The following is a 21203-nucleotide window of genomic DNA, read 5'->3' on the forward strand; positions in this document are numbered from 1 at the left end:
GTTTAAACTATGGTTTTCCATAGGATGCCAACACTGGGTTAACTTTGCCCTTCCCAGTACTAAATCGCACCTGCCTGTGTTTCACAACACCTGCAATCAAAAGCTTACCAGCAAGTAAGACGCCTGCACACAATGTCCCTGAAGACTCAGTCTTTGTACAAGCTAAACATTATCCACCTGCAACCCAGGCTGCCCTGGCACTGCTGGCTGCTGTGAATGACAATCCGAAACTAAACAAACGCTGGGGTGCAGGATGTGGAAAAGGAGGGTGTGCGCTGCTGAGCACGCAGCCTAGCAGCCTACGTGCCTGCTTCTTTCTGCAGGAGGTTGCTTGCAGCATCCTAACGCCTTCTTAAAGCCACGAGTCTCCTCAAATACATAAAACAAATATGAAAGTGGAGTAGATTGCTTTCTTCCCATCCAACATGCCCTGGGGCTGTCCCCAGCTTTGCCTCCAAAAAATGAGTGTCTAGCTTTGAAGGGACCATGGAAGGTTAAAAATTCTGTGAGGCATCATCCTGCCAGTTTTGGCATTTAGGCGTCCTGATGTAGCACAGCCTAACCTTTCCTCCCACTATTCTCTCAGGTTTGCCCTCAAACTTTTTTTTTTTTTTTTTTTCCTGAGTGAGTCCACTCAGCTTTGGTCTGGTGTGCTAGTAAGGGCACACGCTGTGTTTATATAAACCCTCTGTCACCTGCCAGCAGCGATCAAATGTGTATGTGGCAGAGGAATTTCTCCTCCTGTCCTCCATGGGGTAGAAAAGCACTGAAATTACACTTTGCTTATTCTTTTCTTCAGCTCCCAAAGCCAAAATAAACTTTGGGAAAGAAGTAGCTCAGGATAAACAGAATAATTGAAAAATACTTTTCTTTCTTTTAGCAAAACCAGTCTCAAATATTATAAAAGCCCAAGGACTGCATCGATCTCTGGTCACAACAGCAGCTCAGGTCTGTTGCCAGACGCCTGGCACTGCACTCCAGACCCCTCCAACCGTGTCACACTTGCTCATGAGAGGTAAAATTCAAGCCTGTTCAAAAGGCCAGCTCGAGACATCAGCTAAGCCTCCCTAAGCCCTAAGAACAACTGAAGGCACAAGAGGAAAGAAATAAAGGATTATTTCAAACCCCAGGATTTTCTAAGTCAAAGCAGCACCTGGCTGAAGTCACAGCACAAACAGCCCAGAGCAGACCGTGGTAGAAGCTGTGTCCTGGGAGAGCTACACAGGATCCAAACAGCCCTCAGCCAGCAAGTTAAATGACACTTGACAAACATATTCAAAGCTGTTGGCCGTTTTTTGGATTGTTTTTGCAAAGCTCAGCACACGGTCTTAAGAGACTGAAATACCTCAGCACCATGAAATAACACACGCCAAAAGCTCAGCCCATGCTCGGGGTGAACTGGTTGTTTCTAGAAACTGGAGGGGACTCAGAGGCAAGGGCAAGGGCATATTTGCCTGATAGTGTTCCCTCCTGCACTGTTTGGGGCTTTTTTCTGTAGATTCTTTGGTGAATGTGATGCTGCACCCTGCATGTTTTATCCTGAATGTGTTTAGGAATAACGATACTTCTTAAAAGGAACAGGGGAACTGCAGGGCCGGAACCCACTGGCTACTTTGCTTCCACAGCGTTACACGTTAATCGCAGAGTTTAGGTAGCACCATGGTAAATACTGTCACACAGATCCACTGGAGAGAGTTTGGGTTGGCCAGACTCCAACGTTTTATTCTGCAAAGGACTTTGGAGATAGAGCTACAGTGTCATCAGTTATGCAAAACTGGGGTGGGGGTGGGGGTGTGCAGGGATATCTCTGGTGCTGAAGCAATGGCCAGAGGTCCATGGGAAGGGTCAGTACGCCTTCCAAGGGAGTCCAGCAACGTGCTGTCTGGGTAGCATCCCCTTTGGGAAGGATTCTGTGGTGCCATGAGCTTGGTTAGCCAGCCTACGCCGAGGTACTGATGGGGATTTGAATGGCTCATGGATGAAGCCAGACTCCCTGAAGTGGGAGTGATTCACTCTCCGCACTGAGGGAAAGTGCCAGGCTAAGAGCATTTTACTCAAATCCAACAAAAAAAGAAATGAGAGTTGGGAGGCAGGAAACCCACTGTTTCATCCAGTTGAAAAGTTAAACCCTAATATTTCTCTTTTTGCTAGATATGTTATCTTCACTATTCTGCTGAGAATAATGCCTCTGTTATAAGCCCAGCTAAAGATTTCTGGTTTATCAAGTTCAAGGCAAAGGAGAAGATATGGATTTGAAGAGCAGAAGGGGAAAGAAAACATACAGCTTTAATGTCAGAGCTTTGGAAATTGAGATACTTATCTAAGTCTGTTTTCTCCTTTCCTTGATTATGTTGCTTTGAATTTGGACAAGGAAACGAGCCCGGCCAACCTCACTTCTGTTTCTTCTCAGTTTCGCTTTCTGAAAATTATATCATCATAGAAGGTACACTCAGATGTGCATCTCACTGAGGACAGTTTCACATTCAGAAGACATTTCCTGGGCTGGGAGATAATGATGAGAGAGACCTTTATCACCACTGTCATTAAAGACCGTTGTCACCAGAGACCTGACAAACCTTGTTACACTAGCACTGATGATGGTGTCCCAGATAGCATGGCAAATTTGCCTTGGAGCGTGACACCAGTACACAGCCACAACGCCCACAAAGCAAGCAGCTCGCTATGAAGTTCAAATGCAGTATTTGTGAACGTTGCTTTGTAAAATGGCAGGCTTTTGATTTGCTCTTAATATAGTACATGCTTCACAGTTGTGAATCAAAGATTTGTCCCCAGAATTATTGTTTTCTCTTCTTCCGTTGATTAAAATGTAATGTATGAGTTCACACATCAAATTATTTCCCAAAGACCTGACTCCTTCCACTTTTATATGTGTGTAAAATCCTTTTGAAACAAACCTGTTCTAAATCTGCAACAATTCAGTAATAAAGCTAGCTCCACATAAACGGAGAGAAAGACTATTAGCAGAAATGCAGGTGCTCAATGTTAGAAAAGAAAGAGATGAATAAAGGAAACTAAAAACAAACTAAGGGGATCTCGCAACTAACTCCACACTCAATTGAATTGCATCAGTATAAATGCAAGCACTGTGTGGGCCCCCAAATTAGGAACTATTTACACAACAAAAAGCTTGCCTCAGCTGTATTGTGCCTGTTCTAACCATACTGAATAGCCTGTCTAATGATCATTTCTTCTTTATTTGGGTCAGGTCTTGCTGAGGAAAAATTGTTTGAGAAACCAACGCTAAGCATTGCAAAAGAACACATTGTCATCTTACCAGGAGACACCCTAAAAATAAAATGCAGGTAAGGATTGCTCCAGCAATGCTGGATTTCCTTCGTTGTATTGATTACTTTGGCACAGTACAGATTCTGGGTAGAATGGAGCAAGGACTGCTGCACAGCCAGCTGGGAAGCCGTGCTGTTTACCCCCACATGCATTTCTGCATGGAAGAGAATTGGATGGGCTGTAATAGCCCAGGGAGGGAAGTCTCAGGTCAGCATTCAGCTTGGCCAGATTCTTTATGCTGTAAAGGGGCCCAGGCAAAATCCTGAGTCAGCCCATGGGAAAGCTTATCGGAGGGGGATGTACCATGCTTAAGGACATGGCTGGAAAGTCCTCATTTGAAAATAGGTTCAGATTCAGCTTCTCTGCAGCTAAAATCACTCTTTCACTCCCTGTCCATAAGTAAAAGACCAACAAGATCACCAGGGCATGTCATTAGCTCTTTACATATAAGCTTAAACTTCCTAACCTCAAATACCAGCTAGACTCTAAGATGACAGTTAAATAAACAGCAGTTAGTATGTGTATATTCAAAGACCTGACCTGTTTAAACATATAATATTCTTTAAATCAGAGATAACCAGGACTCATAAAAAAACTGACTGCTGATATTGTAAATTATGGCAGCTCTTCATTTCTTGGCACAGTGTGTAAAAACTAGCTAGGCAAGAAACAAGCAAAATGTTGGTAATGACGTGTGTTTACAGGAGACGGTCTGGAAATGGGGGAATACAGCATTTGGTCACAGCTGACTGGCACATGACTAAGTAGCAAATACAGAGAGTCAAGAGCACTTTCTGCTGTGTCAGAACATACGTTAGCGTGCTCGGACACACAAAAGGCCTCAGACTGAGACGTACGTAGGCGTCACTTGTTCTGAGTGTGACTTACACACTAAACTACTGTGAGAGGTTGGGTTTTAATTCCTTCTGAGCGTGTTGTAGGAGAGAAGGCTTACGGTAATACAGACTATCACAGCTTCTCTTTCTCACACACACATTTTTACATCTTCTTGCAAAGACCCCTTGACTGTAACCACTGCATGGATGGTTTCCTGCAACAGAAGTCACTGGAAACAGTAAGACAAAGCAGCTAGGAGGTGATGCTAAGAGGTAGTTTATGCTGACACATATGTCCCTTCTGATTTTTGTCCTGTCTATTTTGTTAGAGTGAAAGGCAAATTGACTCACACTGTGTAAATTTGTGATGTCTTCTGGAATGTAAGGCAGGTTTTTTTCCAAATATGTCCAGCTAGCCGTGTGGCTTATGAGGTCAGAACAACTTTACAGTGGTATTTTTAGCTTGGCAAGAAGCAAGCATGATGGCAATAAAGTTTAAAGAGTCCTTTAAAAACTAGACGCAGTGCTTCATAAAACACATTATGTGGACATGAGTTTGGTGTAATGCTCCAGGCCAATTAAATCAATACTTTTCAGCAGTTCTCCAACCACTGCCTTTTTAATCTGTAAGAACATCCTATTTTTCTCATATCACCAGATTAATAAATAGATGAAGAAAGTATTAGCACTTCAGTTCCAAATTGCTTTATGGATGTAAAGCAATAAATCCACACGACAGGTCTGAGAAACAGTACAAGTATGCTAGCACGCTGCCGTGCTAGCATGGGAACAGAGGCACAGAGGCCCAGAGCACTTCAGCTCCTCGACTCGGGTCACACAAGAGCTGGGAATAGAAGCTAGAATGATTTCTGCACTTGGAGTGCAAGACTCCCTGTCTCAGGTCCTCTGCTGATGTCTGTCATCCTGCCTGCTCTGACACAGCATCTCACACTCACAGATTAGCACCGTCCTGGCCCAAAGGGAGCTCTGAAGTCCTTTCTGCTTCCAGGCAGCATTGGGGCTGAGCGGAGCACAGCACAAGACCGCAGACCATGCAGATAGCTGCTGAAGACTGTGGTAACTGTGTGAACATCCCTTCTTCCTTAAACTCCACACATTTGAGGTTCCTGGCCAGGATTCCCTGATTTTTGGCAGCCTGGCCAAAGCTACTGCTGCAACTCCCCTCTGCCAGATGTGTGAACATCCCAAAGCAATAGCCAAACTCTCCATCTTCCACCGGGATAAAATATACAGGAGGAAAAAGTGGGTACATGTAAGGAAGCACAGGCATGTGACACCCCCGACCTGCTCTGCAGAGCCATTGCTGGAATTTCCAGCCTGATGGAGACCAGACTGGGTGACAGTAGAAGTGCAGAGACATGATGACATGGTGAGAGTCAAGAGTCTGAATGTGAAGTGGCATTGTTCCATTTCTTGACAGAGGTGGTCATTATGTCATTAATGACGTTAGTAAGGTAGGGAACGAGCGCTGAGTAGGGACCTCTGCGTCAAAAAATAAGTCAGTGCTCTGAAGGACAGGAAGCTGATATGGCGGATGAGGTGGGGTTGTTCAAGTCAACAGTTCATCCAAAACTGAGGGCGAGGCTGTCCACCAGAGAGGATATTCACACTTTTCCCAGTGCTCTCATTCAGCTATGTGCTGGGAATAACCTCAAGAGTTCAGCCCCATGTCCACATCATCTTCAGGAAGGCGACAAAAGGACGGGCTGAAGCGCGGGCCAAGAGGATGTTTGTTTGTCACTGAGTTTGCTGGCAAACGTGTCCCCTTATTGCACCTACTGCACCGCTACAAAGCCAGCGGCACAGAAAGAGTAGTTCAGAGTTACCAGCTATCTGGAAACCTCACACAGCTTGCTTCTTGAATACGTTTGGTATTAGCATCTCCATACTGAGTCCATGTGTCTAGACCGGATTTCTCCCTGGCCAGCACTCGGCTGGGGAAATGCAGAGGTTCATACTCCTTCCTCAGCTCAGCAAATGCCATCGTGTCAGTGGGAATCCCCTGGGCGAGAAGGGGTGAGTCAGCCCCCTGTCCCTCCCCAGAGAAGTCCATGGATGATGACCCCCATACCCCATGCGTTTTCACATTGACCACCAAAATGGTCTTTTTGTCTGCTACAAAAACACCACAATCTTCATCTCATAAGCATGTGCAGCATGAGCTAGTACATCACCAGAGCCCTCAAAGTGCAGCCCCGGCAGAAGAGAGCTCCATGAGCTCCTGCTGCCATGCTGTGGCCCGATGTTTCCAGCACAACGGGACTAGCACAGCCAGTGCCTGCCACCGAGCTAACTCAGATCAGTTGAGAGCAGTCTCCGAGTCCTTCAGCACCAGGACTTCTTGTCATTGAACTATGCAGAATTGCATTTGATGTTAGCTGTGATTGTAGATAAGACAACGAACAGTTCTGGTGTGTGAAATGCTGTGTGAGAGCTGCCCTGCTAGCTTTATGTTCCGACTGCCATGGCAAGGTGAACTGACAAAAAAAAAAGTGTCTTGAGCAGATATTCTAAGATTTGTAATGTGATTAGTTCCAGATCCTTTACAAAAATAAAGACCAAGTCACTGCTGATTAAGCAAGAAAGGTGATGCAAAGTTACATAAACGTTCTTCTCTCTCCATGCAGCCCTAGTATACAAAAATATAAGTTAATTAAGCTGTTGAAATACGCGAAGTCCTCAGCTTGAAGAAACATATAATTTTATCTGCTCCTTTCTAATGTTTGAAGTGGCTAAAATATAGTGTTATACAAAGAAACTCACGTTCAGGAAGTCTGTTAAAAGAAAAATTAAAGCTCCAGGAGCTAGCTTGCTACAGTTCCCACAGACTACTTCAGGAATCTCCCCTGCTCTGGGGAAGAGTGTGGAGTGAGCCACCTTGATTTCTTATGGGTGGAAACACAAACACCCAGCACCCTCTATTATTCATTTGCAAATGACAAGAGTAGGAACACTGGGAACGCTGGTACCAGTTGACCAGAAGGAAGCCCAAATTTTTTCTGAAGCCATGACTCTAATTTTGGTGTGTTGTGTTGACAGGGGAGCACCGACTGTAACCTGGCTTCTGAGGGAGAGCCAGAAGGAAGACCCCCGGGTGCACATAAGTAATTGCCACAACACCACAAGGCAAAGCTGCAGCATGCTTGTCATCAAGAAAGTCATAGCTAATGACACCGGTTACTTCACCTGCATTCATGATGACTTCCCATCTAACGAGGATCTCATGGCCAAGATTTATGTGTTTGTTAAAGGTAAGAGTTTCACTTTGGATTTTTGTTATGGCTTTTTGTAACAGCAGCTGTATTCAGCTGTGGGATATGTGCTAGGCAGAACAAGTAATCCAAGTCAGATGCTTTCACAAATCCCACCTCGCACCGGAGCAAGCACCAGCTTTGACATTTTGAAGAGGCCGGATATATTTGGATTTTCATGCCAACTGAATTCACAGGGACACAGATGTGAGAACCAGAAATTACCTATCTTATTCATTTTCCTGACTTGAAAACTAGATTGTGCCATCTAGTTTTGTGTTACAAATAACTGATAAACTGAGATTTCTTTAAATCTCTTCTCCTTTTCCTTTCCTTTTAAGACTAAATATTTTTATCCTAAAGGATTTTGCTATCGCAGTGCTTTTCCTGAGAGTCACCCTGAGTACCCAAGTACTCTCTCTCTCCCTTCCTCCCCAGGCGTGAAATGCCCCAACAACATTTTTTGTAATTCCTCTCTCCTACACATTTCTGTACTGCTTTGTCCTTCACATCTGTGACACATACTCACCAAAGCTGGATGACTGCATTACACACATTTTATCGTAAAAAATGGCCCATTGCTTATTTTTTTTCTCTTTGAGCTACCTCTCCCCCATGTGTCAGAATCATTGAGTCCAGATCCAATTATAAATGGAAGCAGAAACTTCAAAGGAGCGTGGTCCTCTGTGATTAAGTGTATATAACATACTGAACAACGATTTCAATAATACGTATATTTGGTAGAAGAATATTCCCCCAAAACACTGATAGTTTTTCAATTCTGCTTGACAAATGCATTACTAAACGACTGAATCATCTCGGGTCTTCCAAGCTGAGATTGTGAGTAGTCTGATGAAGGAGCTGACTTTTAGTGTCTTGAATAGGGGATGACATAAACTCCATTGGTGCTGAATAGGCTTACTATTCACTTCCCCACAGATACTCATGAAAATGAATTAATTTCATTTTTCTAGTAAATGCTATGGTGTGCTTCTTTGAGTCCTTTTAGTAAAACAAATGCTAGAGGGATGATCAGTTTTTCTGATATTATTTGAATAGTTCAGCAAACTTACCCTCTCAGAAAACACATGTATTTGCTGGGCAGCCCTGGCAGTCTCATGGTATTGCTAAGGACAGCGAAACCATCATGAGGTGTGACTTCCATCCCAAGGGGACTGTGATATGCCCACACAGCTAAATTCAACTTTGGCACTACTAGGTGAACACACCTGTTTGATTCATGTGGATGATTTTCCTGTCTCTTTATGTCTGTTGAAAATAGTCCCTTTCTACCCTTATCCTGCTTTTCCAGCAAGTCCTCCTCTTATCGGAAAGTAGCTTTTTGGTGTTATTTGTTAGTTCCTGCAGTTATTTTTTCTCCCTTTCTATCTCCTTTTTCTGATTTTTTCTTGTTACTCTAAGCCCATTGCTTTATCCACCCTAGTTCTCGTGCTGAGCTGTTTCCTTTTCTCATTACACACTGCTCCGATGCCCCGCTTCTAATATTGTTAGCCCAGCCCAGTGCCTACGCTTCAGGAAACAGCGCATTGAAAACTCAGTTCTCTATCCTGATTCACTGCCCTGGCTGGCTACCCAGGCCTTCATTGCTCTATGGTGGGAGCACGTGCAGGAAATGTTACGGATCTTTGGGGACTGCCTGAGCATTTTCCTTAAGAAAATATCTCAAGTTATGAAATGCTTGCTGGTGATGCACTTGGAACAGTGCTCATCTAAAAAAAAAAATATCGCAGGATGTCCTCTTGCTTGCCTGAGACTGCTGTGCCAAGGTTCCCCTGAAAAACAGCACTGGATGGCTCTTTTCTCTAAATCACCCTCCAAGACTGTCCTCTCACAGGTGCAATTTCACTGTGTCATACGCCCTCCCTGCTCTAAAAGCTCTTCCTCATGACTCCTCTGCTTTAAAAGTTCTTGAAGGAAAAGTGTGTAGAAAATGAACCAGCTTGTCCTGTGGCACTCGGTGAGTGAAGCAGTGAGAAAGGCAAGTCAGCGGGGACCCCTCTGGCCCGCGTCCTAGTGAGCCAGCTGCTCACCCCCCAGAGCAGAGCTCTGCCACAGCACTTCAGTCCATAAGCTTGCACGTGCCTGCTGGGGTCTGGCCTGCCAGCCTGAGGAAGCTGCTTGGCCCCAGTAAAATGAAGTTATTTATACCTCAGCATGGACGCTGTCCTCACGGCATGCTCTTCCTGCCGTTCAGTCCCTATGGATACTTGTTGAAAGCCAGCAGGCTCTACTGGGGATGAGGAAGCTGTTCTTCAGTGAGGGCTCTATGAACTTGGAGTTAAGCAAGGCATTCAGAAACCACTTATGAATTTCTTCAATATTTAAACATGCTTTTCTGTGGAAATTGGTCTGACAGTGTCACTGAGAAACCCATCAGTTGTCTCCAGCTGAAGAACCCCACAGTGTCCTGCGAGTGCCAGACAAGGGTGAGGTCCCAAAAACATCTCTTGGACATTTTGAGAGCAAGTGCTCAGCAGGGCGTTTATGAGACTGAGCCAGGTGGAGTGAGAAAATGTTGAGCCAGACCCTGAAGGCTGGAGATTCCTCTGAGGTTACAAGCCGTTATTGCCAAAAAAGGAAGGGGAACCGTATTTTTTCCCTTCGTTCCTGGCCTGCTGCTTGACATTGAAATGAGAACATGATTGTATCGGAAGCCCGGCTTATTGGCTATTATTTCCTGTGCTTGCTTCTGTTTTTACAGCCTCCCTGGTGCAGTTTCTAAGCTCTGTCAGAATCTGGCATTCAGCAGCTCTCCCCCCCGGTGCCATTGAGCTGTGAGCCCTGCACATCAGTCAGATCATAAGGGACGTGAAGGCGGCAGGGTCAGCCACCATGCCTCGGCTGTGCACCAGCAGTCTGGAGGCAGGGAGAACTCAGGATCTTCATCCTGAATAATTGCTCCCGAGGCCTTTTCTACTTCCCACTGCAGCTGCAATCCCAAGGATTGTAATTAAAAAGCAAGACAACCCACTTCTGTTGCCCATCTCCTTGTTGAAAACACAAAGTAGGTCCAGGCTGGAACAGAAAGAGTTGCGTGGTTTTTAACTGCGTTGTTTAACTTCATTGCAACTCGGAAGGATAATCTGCAGCGAAATGCAGTGTCTGGCCAAACATGGTGCTGCAGTGCTGAACGGGAAGAGCAGCCAAGCAACTCTGCCATGGTTGCAGCCAGAGAACAGGGTGAACGGGGCAAGCCCACCCCCACTCCACAGAATATGCCGTCTGCTGAGCCAGCTCTCGACCAGCAGCAGTACAGACAAGTCTGCACTGCAAACCAGCTGCCCACGTAGGAGCCCACGCCAGAAGCCTCACGTGGATGGCATTTCCACTGCAAAAGCTGCCAAAGCCAGCAAGCCAGTGTCATTTGCTTCTGTCTATCTTCTGCAATTACCCTTCCCGACCAAATGGATACTTCCCTGTGAGGAACATATTCATTTATTTCAACCGTGGGGACCCCTGTGCCAAAGGAAAGGGCAGGCTGTGTATTTTGTGTTAAAATATAGACAGCCCTTTCCACAATGTTTCCTAGGGCACATATAAAATTTAACATGGCTTAGAGAGGGATTAAAAACAGACAAATCAAGCAAAGATTCACTCCACCTTCCCAAAGGGCTATCCCAGGCCCCAGCCTAGACCAGAGTCAGGACTTGCAGCTCTCAGCTATTTGAAATACTGTTACTGTCAGCAAAGCAACTGTCTCAGAGTAAGACAGTCCTCAGGCCGTCAGCTGGACAAGCTCCCTGTATCAGCTGAAATACTGCCTCAGCTTTTGCAGTGATTCCCCCTCGCTGTGCGCAGCCCTGTGCAGCAGGAAGGGATCGGGTACACCTTTGTGTGCCGCCCAGCGCAGCTCTGGGAAGGAGCATGACTCAGTTCTGGCTTGCTCCCTCCATCAGCAACTTGTCTGACATTATTACTGGTGACTGGAACCGGTCACATCTTGCCAAATAGTGTCTAGAAAAGTTCACCCAAGTTTCCAAACTGTGCTTTGACTCCTGCCCACACACCCAATAGCACTGCTTTGCTGGAACTGTGGGGCTCAAGGAGGCAACCTTCCCACCGCAGACATGGGGCGAGCACGCCAGCAACAGATATCCCCATTATTTTTTATGCAAAGCAGGGCTGTTACTCTGTTTCTTGAAATAATTATGGCCATGATAGGGCTTGTTCTTAAATAACTACTTCAGAAACACAAGTCCATCTCCTCTGACCAAGACACTGTAATTGGCACAAAATTATGTATGTGAGCCCAACACGTCAGTGTTGGCTGCTGCACAAGGTTCCAAGTACACTGGGGTAGAATCACCAGTTCTTGTTTGTGCCTGGTGTGGTTCACTCTTTGAACACAGAGCTTGGTGAATATTTTAAGTGTCTTCCCACCCAGGGCTGCTGGTGTTTCACCGTCTCAGTGTTACCGTGAGTTACAAACATGGCAGGACTGAGGGAGTAATTTGTTTCCCTACATTTGGTTTTCAGCACTGATGTTCGCAGAAACACAGTGTAACTAGAAGATAGCCCTGCAGAGAATTTAAGTTCTGGCTCCTTCTAAAGTTCGTGTGGACACCATGAAGCATCAGCACTGCTGTAGTGCAGTCCTGCCAGGAGTCCCAAGCACAAGAACTGGAAATTGAATGTGAAGCAAAACAGACTTTTATAGAGGAGCACAAGTCCTGTTGAGGGCCTGCTGAAGGAAGAAGGGGGATGCATCCAAGCAGCTTGACCTGTCAGAGCATGCATCTCACTGCTTGTCAGCTCCAGCAGCAAGGCATCCCCAAGGAAGGGTATGAGCCCTCCCTTGCTATTGCAGGGAATGAGGAGGAGAGGTGGCACAAGTGTGGTATCGGGGTACAGTGTCAATCAACCACAGTCTCTTTATCACACAGTACAGACCAGAGATGTGAAGCCCCATCTTCTGCATCCCTTCCCCACCAAGAGAAATCTATAGAAAATGGAAGTGCATGCAAGAACCACTCACATGAGATCATACTTTGGTTCTGATGTTCTTTGAAGCTGATTTCTACCTCCTTAATTCTCTTGACAGTTCACAAAGATAATCTGAATGTGAGAAGCAGAAATGCAGGGCCAGGGTGACAGCCCTGACTTGGGCTTTGGCTTGCTTTCCAGAAGATATGACCAGTGCGAACAAAGCTGGAGCTGCATTTCTTTTTTCTTTCATGCTGGAGACACCAAGACAGCTACACTTGCTGCCAGACACTCAGCAAGCTGAGATAGGCAAACGCTGTCCTGTCTGCTCAGCATGGAGCCCAGCAGATAAGCTGACTGTCTCACTCAGACCGGTGGAAGGGTTTGGCACCATATCCTAGTTAACAGTGTTTAGGGCCACATGACATGGGAATATAGGCTTTGTCACTGTGTAAGACCCTCTCTGTTGTTCCTCACGTATTAAGGGCTGGATCCAAGGGAAAAGTAAGATGCACTCAATTCTATGCACTCAATTCTGAACACATTCAGTGTCTTCAAATCATATCCTAAAGGGTCACTTTTAAGTGGAAGAGCCTCGTAAGATGTAATATTGAGTGAGCAGTGTGAGTTCCTAGCACTAATTCAGTGACAGCACTTGGCAGCCCAGCAAGAAGAGGTAACAATCCCCTCCTCATTGATAAAGAATTTCTACATGAAAGCCTGACAGCCCAAATCACACATTTCCCCAACTTCTTCCTTCCACTCACTACCTGCTAATTGCTGAGCCTTACCCAAGGTCTGCAGCTGGGAGCAGCTAATGTAGGAGACCTGTTCTTAATGATGGGACTTCAGGTAAAGCTGGTGAACATTTTCTACAAAGTCTATGCCTTTCTAAAATCTAGTGTCACAGGGAGTCAGAATTTATGAATCCATCTGATGCCTGAAACATAATTCCAACCAAAGTTTGGAGACTTGTTTCTTAAAAAAAAATAAAAATAAATCCTTCCATGTTGGTTTTATTTGTTTGGCTGTGAGAAGCATTTCGCTTTCACAGTTTTTGAAGTAACACTTTTTAAAGTAATATTTTTCTCTACAAATATTCCTGTGTTTCTAACAGTAATCTCCAGGGGAAGAATGTATTTCATTTGACCAAAACAGAATGCTTCATGTTGACTCAGAACGGCTTCTGGGGGTTTTGCAGTCATTTTTGTTTTGCCTGAAGAGAAAATATTCTGCTTTCTGTTTAATCTAAACATTCCACCACCAGTCCTTTTCATTGGCCTGCCAAACTGAAAAGACCTTTATTTTCAAAGATTCATTTTCAAAACAACTGACTTTATAGAAGTTACTCCTGTACCTAGAAGCTTTGATGGGTTATCAGGAGGAATACAACAGACTAGGCAAGTTCCTTGCACAGCATTCCAAAATACTCTGACCAAAGTGTCACTTAATTGCTAATGATCCTGTTAATGTAAAATGTAAAAAATAATTTAAAAAAAAGAACAGACTATAACCTCCTCTCAAGTGTTTCTGACTTGATGAAGACAAACTTCATGGGGATTATTTCAAACCATGAACTTAAAGAACCTGTGAAACTCTGCCCAGCCTTCCCAGCTAAGGTATGACTGAATGAAGAAAATAAAGACTGAGGGTGAGAGAATTATCTTTAGCAGGAACAAAGTGAGAAGCAAAATGAGAATGTTCAGCAATTTCATGGGCATGAACAGCCGTGGCTGACTGTCCTCAAAGGCCATTTAGTGCTTATCTTCTCTGTGGGCTGATGGATAGTATCTGAAGGGAGAGGTGATGTTATCTCCACAGCTTTAGATATGATATAAATATCATAAGACAAATGGCCGTCACAGTATATGTAACAAAAGCAGAAGTGAAAAACACCCAGAATCCTGTATAAAATCCTGTGCACGTGTCTCAGGAGGATGTTTCAAATGCACAGGCAGGTGATACAGTGCTGCAAAGTAAAGAGCTGTAGCAAAGCGCCCGAGCCTACAACGTGCTGAGCTCCTGGGGTGCCATGCTGAGGGCTTTGAGGTCCCTCAGCTTCATCAGCTGGTAGCATGGGGCCACCAGCCCACTGGACAGTGGGATTCAAAAGGCAAGTGAGCCCGACACAGTTACAGCTCTCACCGCTTCCTGGTGGACAGTCACCACCTATATTACAGATCACACTAAACAAAAGCACAGCTGTCCCTGCGAGGCAAGGGGTCTGGTGTTTGTGTTCACACGCTGCCACTGCGGAGACTTGAAGAGAGAAGTGCACACCTTCCCCGGGGAGCCGCGATTACACCGCTGAGTTAAAAGGGACCCTCCCTAAGCTCATCCCAAGCAGCAATTAATCTCCTCCTAGACAGAAGGAGAATTTAAACATGAAGGGCTTCACTGCATGAAGGTAAACAATGTTCTTGTAGGCACTTGACCTTTGAGTCGCTTTTGTGTGTGGCTTGCTTGATTTTGCTGCCTGGCTGTCCCTGTGGCCGGACAGCTGGCCCCCTTCCCTCCACCGTCCTGCTGCCTCTGCTTCCTTCGCTTCGCTGGGCGCTGCTGGGTAAGCGGTGACACCCTGGCCTGGCTGCAGTTTCCTGCAAACTTCCACTGACCTGGAGAGCTAGACAGCCAGTCTGAGACCAAAGGGAAGGGGCCTTTCCCTCGCCGCCGAGCTGGTGCTGCAGCTGATTGAGTCCCTAACGTGCTACAGCTCATCTTTCTTCACATATAAGGAGCTTTGCAGCCCATGGGAAATTATCCTTTTTAATTATCCTATGGGAATTGATGGGTGTTTCTTTATGGGTAAGGCTCACAGGGCATATTACCTTCCCAACTCAGGAGAAACAGGCACAGTAAGCCACAGGGAAATACCCTATTGCCATAAACTGTTCCTTGGCTGAGAATTCTTCCCGGTGAAGTTCAGTGCCGGTAACTGCAGAGAGGACGACACCTGCATTCCCATTGGCACAGCCCTCCAAATTGCAACAGCTGAGTGCAATTGATTTACACCATCTGGAATCAGAGATCTTCCCTGAGGCTATGGTTATCATTTTTAAAGAAAAGTGACCCTGTCCCTTTTGTTTCAAGAAGTTCTGTCTCTGAGAGACTTTTTTACAAGGAGTTAACTGATTGCTGATTAACTTAAGGTGGTGAACGTGTTTGTAAAGCTGGCAGTGACACTCCCGATGTTCTGGCAGATCATTTTTCCGTGCCACAGTCAGCCTGAACTACTTAGGAGTTTCATGAAGAATTCAGTTTTTCATCTGCACAAGCCATAACAAAGGTATCAGCTGGCAGCTGATTAGTTCCATATTCAGTATTTATTCTTTGTCATTTTGCTAAGATCCAAAGCTGAGCCACTTCATAGTTGCTTATCTGTTAAGTGAACAGTCCAGCTGCCTGGAAAGCGCTCTTGCTCAGAGCGTCTCCATCCTGGTGCAAGTGGGGTCAGCTTGCTCCTGCTGGCGTGGGGGTTTAGAGCAGCTGGAGCGAAGCACGGGCAGTCTGCGGGACCACAGAGATTGGCTCTGCGTGCTGTTTGGTGCTTTATATTTTTATTTCTGCACAGAGTTTTACCAGGAGACAAAAAAAGCCTCCCTAGCCTCACTGACATACCCTGGGTTATATAGTGAGGACCTGACCTTCACCTGCAACCACTTTTTCCTTTCATCCTAGGGTCACTTCCCAGTGATGACCAAAGAGTGGCCCTAACCTCATGTTTAAGCTCTCATGTCAAAGCTGTAGTGGTTTAGTCCTGCAAGCAGTGGCCACATCAGTGTCTTCACTTTAGGAGTTGCTCCACTAACACACAGGGATCCCACGGTGGTGAAGGGTTCCAGTATGGCAACTGAAATGGGGAGGAAAGGAGGCCTTTGGCAGACGGAGAGCTCCTTAGGCTAAGGCTATAAACTAGGTAAAGCACAAATTGCAGCCGTCTGCTTTCTGCACAGGACTCTAGGAAAACTCACTGTAGGAAAGAGAATGACCCATCAAATATTAAACCTTTTTTTTTTTTTTTTTTTTAAAGCAGAGTGAGAATAATGCCCATGAGACCTGACATCCACCAGTGATTAACAATTATTGCTCAAGCCGTCCCTTCCCTTCCCAACCCAATGTTTGTAACCCAGACACTGCCTTTTGCTGTTGTTAATTCCACAGTGATTTTAAAATGCTCTAGATGCAAATACTGTTGGCAGAAGGCTGGATTTATATACTGTGGCCTTCAATTCAGGTTGTAGCTTATGATCTGGGGTAGTGTAATTCTAGCTACCAGCTAGACATACGGCAACTGACATACGGCAAGGTGCAGACTGTTATTAAATATCAACTAGGAATGAAATATATTTCTGTTACATACACTGTAAATTCATGCTTCCCATTTAGGTGTTCTTCAGTAGTTTAGTACTCGCATGATCAGTACCTGTCCTATTTACAAATTTAAAAAGTAGATAATTTTTAAGTCTGTCGTGAATCTGAAAATTTAGTAGGGGTCAGTCTTGGAGGTAGGAAGAGATGATGGAGAATGGGGGTTGAATGATTATTTTTTTTCCCTGAACAGGAAATATTTCTCAGAAATATTAGTCTGTTTTGACAAAGATATTTCAATCATTGCTTAGTTCAATATTTTCTGACATTTTAGGATTATTTAACATTTCCTTAGCTGCCTCTTTTGAGTTATATTACTTTTTAAATAAACAGTACTATTCTGAAATTCCCTCTAAAAATAGGGGCACAAATATTTTTAAATTCAGTGTTCCCATCTTTTCAGTCAAAACAAATAGTCAAAATCTGATCCAAATTTGTGAATAGTTTGGTATTAAGAAGCTCCTTTTTTCACAGCAGATTTCCCCTTGGCTGATACTCTTGTCCTGTCCCCCTGTCATGTGGCACATTAGTGGTTCTCTCTTTTTCTCTGTAGGGCCAAAAATAGGCTTCCCCTGACACATTTTTGCATTCCCAGTATTTGTTCCAAATATACAAAAATCTGTTTTCTCTGCTTTTTCCTATAGCAAATAATCCAAGGATGTTCTTTTAAAAATCTTCTTTTCAGTAGAAATGCCTTTCATCATTTGCACAAGCTTTCAAATTGGTTATAAAAATACCATCACACTTGATACCTCCAAGTATGGTTTAGCTGGAGAGCAAGACTCCAGAGGTATTAAGCAGCACAAATGCCCAGGGACAAACACTGAGCACATTTTCCTGATGTGACTCAATAGAAGAATTTAGCAGACCTGTTTGGGAAAGTGCCTAAGACACTGGATTGTGTATAAATATTTCCTATTTGTTTTAGGGACTGGAAAAAGCTACAAAGTTGTGGTCTGGAGATTAGGTTTCTCAGCTCAAGGCTTGATTAGAACCAGTGCCTGCCTAACCAGAAAGTTCAGAGGTCTATCTGAGACTTCCTAAATGGGGGGAGTCTAATTTTTTAATTCTAACTAATCTCTCTCACATAACGTTTCTTGCAATGCCCTTAATCCAAAGGACATGGTTTTTTATAGACCAGTGCAGTCAGAATAGATCAATGGCACGGAATAAAAGCTGACATGAAAAGGCACTACTAGAAATGATCGACATCCAGATTTTTGGTCTTCATCTTCTGTTTTAGTGCCTCGTGTTCAGTGCCACAGTGCAGGTCCTTGTCACAGCTCCCACATTAATGACACATCTCGTACTTGCACAGTGACCCAAGTGCCTTTGTAAAACGTCCCCATAACACGTGTGGCCTTTCTGAGACATGCGGGGAGCTCCAACCAACATTTGCTCTCGTGGTGATGAAGCACACAGTACATTTTGTCTGCTAGGAATCCTGTTTCCAGTTCTCAGAGCTAAAATTAAGCTATCAAAACTGCACGAGGCAACAGTCCCACTCTCCTGTCTGACTCCCCAGTCACTCTGCCTGTCACCCTTCATGTTTCTGTGAGTGAAACTGTTCTGGGTTGTGGTGCAAACCACGCTAATTCTGTATAGATTAATTCCAAGTGACAGCACTTACATATTTCCATGACGTTCCTTAAGCAAAGACTGTTGTCATTAGCCAAGAAATGAACATTAATATCCCCAGATGAATGACCTGTGTCCAGGTGATTTACCAGTCACGGGGAAATAAAGACAAAGGAAGGGAGATGAACCAACTCTGAGTTTGCCTTTGTCAGTGGAGTTCTAGAGGAGCAAATCCAAATCTCACACTCCATGTTCAAACTGTCTGTGGGTCACCAATAAGCAGTTATATCACTTACATGTAGAACGCTTGTTACCCAGAAAAATGCAACATAAATATGCACTTCACCTACTGTTTAATTACAGATCCTCCAGCATGGAATACACAGATCCCTGCTAGTGTCCAAAGAGTGAACATTCCTTTTAAATTCAAAACTGGTTCCCCACTGATATGAAGCAAAGGACTGTTTGCCCTGCTGCGGCAGGTTTGCCCCGGCAGCCACAGGGGTCAGGCTGTGCCCCCGGTGCTGCCCCTCCGGGCACCTGCCCAGCTCAGCCCACCCGAAACAGCCCCTCTCTCCTCACCCAGCTCCACCACCAGCCTCTCAGCTGTGGGGGGCGGGAGGGCTCCCCAAGATCTAGGACTAGTGCCGTGGTCTTGATTTGGTAGCGTGTGGACTTGTTCATGTATTTGCACAGAAATGTGCCGTTCTGGGCAATTTTCAGATGAACAGAGGGGCTAGATCCACCCAGCAATAAGAAATGGATTGTTTTCTTTATAAAAAATCCCTTAATATTACATCAGAAATTTGAGAGGAAACACGACATGATATACAAGGGTAGTTCAGAAGGTACATCCTTCGTCAAGAATGACGCTTTTCCTTATTATACAGCAACAGGGAACACTATAGGGGTTTCCTTTTTTCAAAGGTCACACTCAAAGGGTTGCAGTCAACAGCTCGATGTCCAAGTGGAAACCAATGACAAGTGGTGCTCCTCAGGGGTCAGCACTGGCACCAGTGCTATTTAACAGCTTTGTCGGCTACATGGACAGTGGGGTTGAGCGCACCCTCAGCAAGTTTGCCAACGACACCAAGCTGGCGGTGCAGTCAACCCGCTGGAGGGCAGGGATGGCATCCAGAGGGACCTTGACTCGCTGGAGGCGGGCCCATGTGAACCTCATGAAGTTCAACAAGGCCAAGTGCAAGGTCCTGCACATGGGTTGGGGCAATCCCAAGCACAAAGACAGGCTGGGCGGAGAATGGACTGAGGAGAAGGGCTTGGGGATGCTGGTGGATGAGAAGCTCGATGTGACCCAGCAATGTGCACTTGCAGCACAGAAAGCCAGCCAGATCTGGGCTGCATCAAAAGCAGCGTGGCCAGCAGGGTGAGGAGGTGATTCTCCTCCTCTGCTCTGGGGCCCCCAACATCAGGAGAACATGGACCTGTCAGAGCGAGTCCAGAGGGGGCCATGAAGGTGATCAGAGTGCTGGAGCACCTCTCCCAGGAAGACAGGCTGAGGGAGCTGGGGTGGTTCAGACTGGAGAGGAGAAGGCTCCAGGCAGACCATAGAGCAGCCTCCCAGTACCTGCTGGGGCTGCCAAGAAAGCTGGGGAGGGACTTTTTACAAGGGCCTGTAGTGACAGGACAAGGGGCAACGGCCTTAAACTGAAAGAGGGTCAGTTTGGATTAGATGCAAGGCAGAAATTCTTAACTGTGGGGGTGGTGAGACAGTGGCCCAGGCTGCCCAGAGCAGCTGTGGGTGCCCCATCCCCGGCAGTGCCCAAGGCCAGGCTGGAGGGGGCTGGGATCAGCCTGGGCTGGGGGGAGGGGTCCCTGGCCACTGCAGGGGGCTGGAACTAGATGGGCTTTCAGTCCCTTCCAACCCAAACCAGTCTGTGATTCTATGAACACATAAAGTGTTTGGACATTGCTGAAGGCCTCCTACTGATCCAGCGTGATGGATGTGTCAGTCCTGGAGGACATTACCTGCATTCATTACCAATTTAGCCCATTTGGGAGTAGTTAAACATCCTTTTGAAAACTGACTGTAATTTCCTCATAGCACATCCTTTTTTAAAGTACTGTCAGAATACTTCAGAGCGCATTTTTGCAACCTAGATTGTTCACAAACCTTTCATGTCATCCATTTCCCATGCTTTATGTGAAACCATTTCCAAAATATAGTAAGTGTGTGGAGGCAGGTCCCCAGCCAAGGATAAGGAGGCTGAGGTTATCGCACAGGGTGCACATCCTTCCCTGTCAACAGTATAATCCAAACCAAAAGTGGTTGACTGCCTACACTGGGAGGTGTAGTTGGTATTGCATTAGCTGAACGGTATTTTAAACTTTATACCATGAGAATATCAAGACAAAGAATGCTTTCTAGAGAGATATTGAAGGTTTTAGGATTTCACAAACATTATTTAATTTTCTGATGACTATCACTGTATTCATACAAGGAAAAATCGGTAAATAACACTCTGAAGCTTTATTAACTTAAACTACCTCAGATTTTTAGTTATTTCTATATCCAGTCTGATTTCTATATCCAGTCTGATTCCCAGGTGGGCATCCTCAGCTCCCGAAGAGTCTGACCAAGTTACTTTGCTGTTAGCTGGAACAGATTATTCCTGCCTAGCTTTGAATATCGTGGGTCTACATTCCCTTTTTGCATTCTTTCTGCACTATTCTGGAGATTCTTATTTACAGAAAGCTGCTTTTTTGTTTCAGTAGATTTATCTTAACAGCTTTAAACCTATTGTATCACCTAACTGCTGTGGAGTTTGGGACTGCTGCAGTATAATATCACCTATGAAAGAAATTCAGAGGACTGGGGAAAGAACTAACTCCAGTGCCATGAAGACCTTTGGAGCCGATCCATTAACTTCATTTTTACAGA

At 45.2% G+C, this 21203-nt stretch overlaps 1 protein-coding gene across 2 annotated transcripts in view; it reads left to right on the plus strand.

The window, feature by feature from the left end:
- LOC102051492 (vascular endothelial growth factor receptor kdr-like) overlaps nucleotides 1–21203 on the plus strand; it is a 141962-nt gene that overhangs the window by 34763 nt on the left and 85996 nt on the right. For both annotated transcript variants that reach the window (XM_027809307.2, XM_027809308.2), the window contains exons 2-3: nucleotides 3227–3323; nucleotides 7203–7414. In XM_027809307.2, the coding sequence (XP_027665108.2) occupies nucleotides 3227–3323; nucleotides 7203–7414 (309 nt within the window). The remainder of the gene's footprint in view (nucleotides 1–3226; nucleotides 3324–7202; nucleotides 7415–21203) is intronic.

The sequence above is a fragment of the Falco cherrug genome, chromosome 15 (genome assembly GCF_023634085.1).
Source record: "Falco cherrug isolate bFalChe1 chromosome 15, bFalChe1.pri, whole genome shotgun sequence".
NCBI lineage: Eukaryota > Metazoa > Chordata > Aves > Falconiformes > Falconidae > Falco > Falco cherrug.